The 7,470-nt window shown below is 41.3% G+C and overlaps 1 protein-coding gene across 1 annotated transcript; it reads left to right on the top strand.

Annotated features, from left to right (window-relative positions):
* The first annotated feature begins 224 nt into the window (after window positions 1–224).
* Window positions 225–2,619, top strand: GJA10 (gap junction protein, alpha 10, 62kDa). Its single transcript, XM_006881246.1, has 3 exons — window positions 225–478; window positions 716–1,661; window positions 2,509–2,619. The coding sequence occupies exons 1-3, from the start codon at window positions 225–227 to the stop codon at window positions 2,617–2,619; spliced, it is 1,311 nt and encodes a 436-aa protein (XP_006881308.1).
* The last annotated feature ends 4,851 nt before the right edge of the window (window positions 2,620–7,470 follow it).

Here is a 7,470-nt window from a genome sequence, read left to right as displayed (position 1 = left end):
AGAATCCCAACCTTTGAATTAGCTGTACAAGATCTTACTGACTACATCACTAGAGTTCCCCCTCATCAAATGTAGAAGACAGCTCTTGAGGCTGGGAAGTCTTTCACAGTTTGTGATATAAAAAAAAAAGCCTGTTGTATATATGTGCCTGTGTATGTGTATTATATCCTTGGGTGCTATTAATTGTAGTGTTTTATGTGTATTTCAGCCATTAGTCTCTAACCATGGGGGACTGGAACTTATTAGGTGGCATCTTAGAGGAAGTTCACTCTCACTCAACCATAGTGGGGAAAATCTGGCTGACCATCCTCTTCACCTTCCGAATGCTGGTGCTTGGTGTGGCTGCGGAGGATGTCTGGGAGGATGAACAGTCAGCATTTGTCTGCAACACCCAGCAGCCAGGATGCAAAAATATCTGCTATGACCACGCTTTCCCTATCTCTTTGATCAGGTTCTGGGTTTTACAGATCATCTTTGTCTCTTCTCCCTCCTTGGTATATATGGGCCATGCACTTTACAGACTCAGGGTCTTTGAGAAAGAAAGAAAGAGGAAAAAGTCACATCTTCGAACACAGATGGAGAGCCCAGAGCTTGACTTGGAAGAGCAGCAAAGAATAGAGAGGGAACTGAGGATGTTAGAAGAACAGAAGAGAATACATAAAGTTCCTCTGAGAGGATGTCTGCTGCGTACTTATGTCTTACACATCCTGACCAGGTCTGTGCTTGAAGTAGGATTCATGATAGGCCAGTATATTCTCTATGGGTTTCAACTGCACCCTCTTTTCAAATGTTCACAACCTCCTTGCCCCAATGCAGTTGATTGCTTTGTGTCCAGGCCCACAGAGAAGACCATTTTCATGATCTTTATGCACAGTATTGCAGCCATATCCTTATTTCTTAATATTCTGGAAATATTTCATCTGGGTATCAGGAAAATAATGAGGGTACTTTATGAGAAATCCAGCAGTGAGGTCACTGAGGATGAAAAAGGCCCTCCGTTCCATTTAAAGAAATATTCAGTCACCCATCAATGTATGATTTGCAATTCCTTGCCTGATAGAAACTCTCTACTCCAAGCCAGCAATCAACTAAAAAACATCCGAGTTAATATGCCAAAGCCTGAAACCGCCTCAGAAATTCCAGTGGCCAGGCAACCGGAGGTAATCCCTTGCTGTGGCAAAAAGGACTGGGATCAGAAAGACCAGCACGGTGGACAGCTCCCAGTCCACAGTCCATGCCTCTGGAATGGCGTGGTCAGAATGAAGGACCATGGACAGCAGCCAGACCGTCGTTCCTTTAGTCTACAGACAATTTCCCAGCCCTGGCTGGGGAGAACAACAGCCCCTAGACACTGTCAATCCTATGCACCAGGAACCTGGGAGCAGCCCCAGGATGTAAAGCCTGCAGGTGAGCCCCTCTTAGATTTGCACAGTCACTGCAGGGACAGCGATGACAGTGTGAGAGAAGGTGGCTTCTGGTCCGACAGATCTCGCCCAGCCAGTCGCAAAGTCAGTCTTCTGTCTAGATTGCTTTCTGAGAAAGGACAACTGCACAGCGATTCTGGTAGCTCCAGTTCTCAGAATAACTCCTGCTTGGACTTTGCACATCGGGAGAACAGCCCGTCCCCTCTGCCTTTAGCCACTGGGCACAGAACGTCAATGGTAAGTAAAGACAGACAGCCCTACTGATACAGAACTGTCACCACAAGGGACGTCCCTCTCTCGCCATGTCGTGTTTTTTCTTTTCTTCCTGCCCGGTGGATCTGTGTGTAGTGACTGGAGATAAAGAGTGGAAGAGCGGGGGCGGGGAAGCAAGAGCCTGAGAAAGAGAGAAAAACATGTGGAAAGTTATTCATTCAGTTTAATTCACTTTTAAAAATAAATTCTTACTGAAAACTTTGTATCGATCACTTTTATAAATGCTGGATGTATAAATGAATGAAATATAATCTCTATCAAAGAACTCAGAGTCCGGGTGGATAAGTCAGATGAGTAAACATGCAAATGTGATCAATGATAAGGGGTCATGATAGTTGGGAGGTGTAGGCAGGGGAGGGGGAGGGTCTGTTTTATATGAATGGTCAGGAAAAGCTTCATAGTTGAAATGACTTTTGAACTGAGTCTTAGAAAATATGGCGACATTCTCCAGAACTTGGAGGACTGGGGTACATGTGTCTGTCTGTATTAGGTATACAGGTTTTGCCTCGAAAATTCTAAGCAATAGTAAGACTGCTGGGAATGAGAGTTTTACCTGATCCATGAATGAATGCTCTGTTCATACAATCTGATCAAACTTTACACAGAAGACATGCACAGTCTTGACATAGTTATAGCTATTGTTATTTATAAAAAAATAAATGATAAACTGAAAGAACAAATTACTTATGGTGCATGGTCTCACTCACTCCGTACACATAACCCACTTGGTAGGAAAGGAATCTGTTTATGTCTCAACAGGGAATTGATTAACTTTCCCCCAAATTACTCATGTCAGTTTTTCTGTTATTAGGCAGGCAAGCTGGGACTCATCATTGCTGCCTCTCGCTTCTACTCATTGCCCAGGGTCCAGCAGGCTCGGTTGTGCTGTGTTCTGCTTGGTTTGGGGGCCTTGCACTGCTAAGAAAGCTGCCAGGCAACTTCTAAACTTTCTCCTTATGCCTTTTACCATATTCCCCTGATGCTAGGCTTAACTGTACTTTGTGTTGCCAGCTTTGCACTTCTTAAGACGGCCCCCCATATTAGGTCTCCCAGGCTTCTGCTAGCATCTTCTATCAAAACTAATTTCTTCTTGACCCTTAGAAACAATGATCCCCAGCCCTTCTGGGCCTCTGATTTCTGCCATTGGCTCTGCTGCTGTTTGTCTTCAGTGTTATCAGTTCAGCGTCACAGTCCTTGACTTGTACTACATACAACTCTATTATTTTGATCTAGAAGGTTTTCAATGCAAAGATCTTGGTTTAATTAATGTGCTCCTCCAAGTTCTTCTTGGTCATAAAGTTCCAACCCACCAACAGTTGTGAGATTGACTGCTAATAATGGGATCTCGAGATGCTAATAATCCCTGTTGATCTCGAGACATGGTCGTCTCAGCAGGACACTAAACTGACCAGTTAGTTCCTCAGCTTTTCAATCCTATTGGGAGGATTACAAAATGATTATGCAGTTAGTAAATCAACCAGTCTCAGCAAGTCACGAATGCAAGTGGTAAATACACCAATCATTTGCAAGACTGCAGGCTGGCCATCATTTTGGGAGAGCTATAAACCTAGGAATAGAAAGACTACACATAATAGAAATTAATTGTCCTTCAAAGTGTTTTTTTTGAGTGTGGAGAGTGGCTGGAGGACAGGGTGGTATGTGGTGGGTGCACAGGGAGGGAGGTTTGGAGACCTGGGGAATGGAGAACACTTAAGGGATGTGAAGCAGAGGAGTGACTGCATCCAAGCTGTGTTTAGAAAGTCTTTCTGTCACAATGTGGAAGATGGTTCAAAGAATGGCTCCTTTTTTATTATTAAATTTTATTAGTTTTAATGAACATTTACAGAGATTTTGGGTTTTCATTCCTTCATTGTTGTACTGTTTTCTCCACCCTCCTCCCCAGTTCGTTCTTCTTCCCCCCTCCCCCCCACCAGGATGGCTCCTTTGTAACCTTGAGTTATCCTTGTCTTCCCCTGGAGGGAGGACGTGTTCTATTATCTTAGTAGTTTTGGCATTTTTTTTTTTAAATACTAAAATAATTGAGGGTATATTACACTAAGATGAAAATCATTATTGTATTGATTTCAATTTTGTTCTCTGAAAAGCCACTGTGCAATAAGCATTCCCTAACTATGGTAAAACAGATGGATATTTACTATGAGCTCTTCTCAATCTGAAACAAGAATGACATTTGCTTTATTCATTGTTCCTGCTTCCCTCACTTCCCCCTCAGTGAAAAAGAACTCCATGGCCCCTCCCCCAAGCTTTGGAGAACTTCCTGCCAAGTTTATGGCCTTCTACACTTGTTCCTTCCTTTGTTTCATTCTTTGAGCTAAGGATGATTGAATCCTTATACCTCTGTTTCATGTCTCCTTTTTGCTTAGAGGTGTTTTTGGCTGGTGTGAATGATTAAGTGACTTGATTGTCAGCTGAAAAGTTGGAGGTTCAAATTCACACATATGTTTCTCAGAAGAAAGCCCTGGAGACAAATATTGTTAATTGACCTTCCAATGGAGTACTATCCTGACACATACAGATTACCATGAATTGAAACCACCTTGCCAACAACTCTTATTGGGCTACAGATACTATTGCTGTACAAAAGCTATACATCAAGTAAAAAACAGCCTACCTGAATGTCTTCAGAAATGCTTCTCACACTTGTACTCATTTTCTGGTAATGACTCAGGAGATCAATGTGTGGGTGCTTGGGGCCCTGTGCAAACTAGAGCAGGATTTTGAGCCCTGGTTATACATTCGGGTCAGCTGGGAGCTTCACCTTCATGGTCAAGCAAGTTGTAGATTCAATTGCAATTAGTCCCAGTCTAAGGTGGGGCTCAAGCATCAGTATTTTCCAAACAGCCATGATGATGATGACAATGTGTAGTGAGGGTTGAGAACCACCATTTTACATTAACCTTGCCAATGGCTACTTCACTTCAGCTCTATTTGTGAAGTCAGCAAAAGAATTCTCATCATTTCCTTTTTCTAGTGCTTCCTGCCATCTTTGTTTCTCCAGAGAATCAAGGAAGAGAGAGACTAGAAAGCAGTAGAACAGGGCTTTGAGAAAGCATTTCACTCCTTAAGTGTAGGTTGTGGCAAAGGATAGTGGAAAAAAGATGGGATTTGAAGGTTGACCAACCTGGATTTGAATCACAGCTGTCACTGGTTAGGATTGTTACCTTCAAAGAGTCACCCATTGTTTCTAGGCTTCAGTCTCGCATCTCTGAAATAATAATTAAAATACCGTTCTTGCAATGCTGAGGACATCTGACATAGGCTTAATAATGGTAAATGCATAACAGACTCTGGGCATATTTTAATAAATAACATTATTTGTTAATAATAATAAAGACAGTGTAGACTGTCTTTGCTACTTTACTGGGAGTTGACCTCCAAGGGTTAGTAGTTAGTAGAGGCTATGGTGATGGTGGGGGTGGTGTCTTACAGCCCCTTCCCCCTGTGTCCTGACCACAAATAGGATGTTACAACAAAACCAAGTTTTAGATCAAAGTCAGACAAATATGAAAGCTTTTCTCTTTGCTTTCCCAACACCTCTAACTCTATTCCTTCCTTCCTTCTTTCATTTTTCCAGTATGTATTGAACTAGATATCAAATATGATTCTAGGTGCTGGTGAGACAGTAGCAAATAAGATAGACAAGGTTTCTGTTTTCATGGTGGTGAGAAATAAACAAACAACCAGAACAACTTCAGATAACTCCTTGTTTTAGAAGAAAATAACATGGTGGTGTGGATGGAGAGAGACTAGAAGGTGGGTGTGACCACTTCAGATAGCCCTTCAGGAAGGTGGCCATCTGAGAAGTAAGATTTAAGTGTGACTTGGTCATTATGAGTTAGAATTGACTTGAGACAAAGACTTTGGTTTTGTGTTTTGTTGTGGTCTTTTTTTTTCAGATTGTGTTGATAATCTGAAGCAAGGGCAGAAGCAATCAGAAAAACAAGCTAGGTGTTTTGTGTCATGGTCTAGGTAAACTGAGTGGCTCAGATCAGGGGTCTCACTGCTAACAAAATGGAAGAATAAGATTTTACTCTTTTTCAGATTGAAAGAATTTATGTTTATTTAAAGAAATTCATATACTAGAGTAGAAAATGGAATAAAATATGAGCATGATCATATGAGTTTTATTTTTAATTCTCATATCCACTCCCACTCCAATTACAACTTTTCTCCCCCAAAGAGGAGTCCTGGTGATGAAAACAGTTAAAACACTTGTGTGCTAACCAAAAGATTAATGGTTCAGACCCATCCAGTAACTCCATGAGAGAACGATCTGGAGGTCTGACTCCAGAAAGATGATACCCAAGATAGTCCCACGGGGCAGTCCTACTCTGTCATGTGGGATTGCTGTGAGTAGGAACCCATCTGATGGCAAAACAACAGCCCCCAAGAGACCTTTTGTAAATAGCAAGTGGTGTGTTCTCTACAGTGTAGTCAGTGTGCTCATAATCTTTCCTTGGTATTGCATATATGCTCACCCACATTTGTTGTTTGTTTTAAAATGTAATTGTGTCCACATTATACAGACGTCTCTAAGTTTACTTTTGCTCATTCACCTCCTCTTGTGTCTCTTTCTGGGTTAATGTCTATGGAGCTGCCTCATTCTTTGTATCACACTACCACACTGCCATTGTAATGAGATAGTCATAGTGACCTTGCATTGGGTTTCTGAGATTTTATGTCTTTATAAGAGAAGATACCAATCTCTCTTCTGCACAACAGCTATTGGACTCAAGAAGCTCACATTTTGGTGAGCAGTCTGATGATATTTTTTATATTGTTGTTTGTTGTTGTTATGTGCTGTCAAATCGCCTATGACTCATAGCGGCCTTATGTACAACAGCCCTAAACCCTGCTCTATCCTGTGCCAATCTCACTGTCTCAACACACCTACTCCCAGTCAGTCATTGAATCAATCCACCTCATAGAGGTTCTTCCTCTCCTGCGCTGTCCCTCTACCCTCCCAAGCATGGGTCCTTCTCCAAGGACTGAGCCCACCTTGCAACATGTCCAGAGTATGTCATATGAAGCTTCAGAATCCTTGCCTCCAAGGAGCCTCTTAGCAGTCCATGGGATATTCAACACTCAACTACATACTTTTTCATGATATGGACAAACCATAATATTTATTCATGATTTTTAACTTTCCCCCAATACAATGTTGCAGCGAATATTCTTTTTCTTTGTGGGTGCCAAGAAGTGGAGTTGGTGGTCTTAATGGACATAAACACATTTACATTTTGATAGATGCAGCTATTATTTTTTTTTCATAGCAAATGCTCTACCAATTTTTATGTCAGCACTCATCTCTCCATACTCTTGTATCCACCAGACATAATTCTTTTTAATCCAATTTGATGGAAGAAAAAAAGTTTTCCTTTGTTATGAATCATTTTCATGATTACTACTAAGTCAATGGGTATCCCATCGATTCCTGGGGCCTTATTTTTTTGCCAATGTCTTCAATGCAGCTTCCACTTCCTCCTTCATTCCTCCTGTTCTTATGGTACTTCCTGGGATTTTTCAATGTCAATAAATTCTTTCTGGTACAGTATTTCTGTGTATTCCCTCCATCTTCTTTTTAATGCTCTCTGAGTCATTCAATATATTACCTATAGCATCTTTTCAACATTGCAACACGAGGTCTAAATTTATTTTTCATTTCCTTCAGTTTGAGAAATTCAGAGTGAGTTCTTCCTTTTTTATTCTCCAATTCCAGCTCTCTGCATATTCCATTATAATACTTTGCTTT

Source organism: Elephantulus edwardii, unplaced genomic scaffold, assembly GCF_000299155.1.
Source record: "Elephantulus edwardii isolate Elephantulus edwardi_28Jun2011 unplaced genomic scaffold, EleEdw1.0 scaffold00013, whole genome shotgun sequence".
In the NCBI taxonomy this organism is placed as follows: Eukaryota; Metazoa; Chordata; class Mammalia; order Macroscelidea; family Macroscelididae; genus Elephantulus; species Elephantulus edwardii.
This window is presented reverse-complemented; position numbering and strand designations above follow the sequence as displayed.

Coding starts and splice junctions, on each gene's coding strand:
- GJA10 (XM_006881246.1), top strand. CDS start 225: ATGGGGGACTGGAACTTATTAGGTGGCATCTTAGAGGAAGTTCACTCT. Junction 479..715: donor GTTTTACAGATCATCTTTGT/CTCTTCTCCCTC, acceptor CATCCTGACCAG/GTCTGTGCTTGAAGTAGGAT. Junction 1,662..2,508: donor CTGGGCACAGAACGTCAATG/GTAAGTAAAGAC, acceptor TTCTGTTATTAG/GCAGGCAAGCTGGGACTCAT.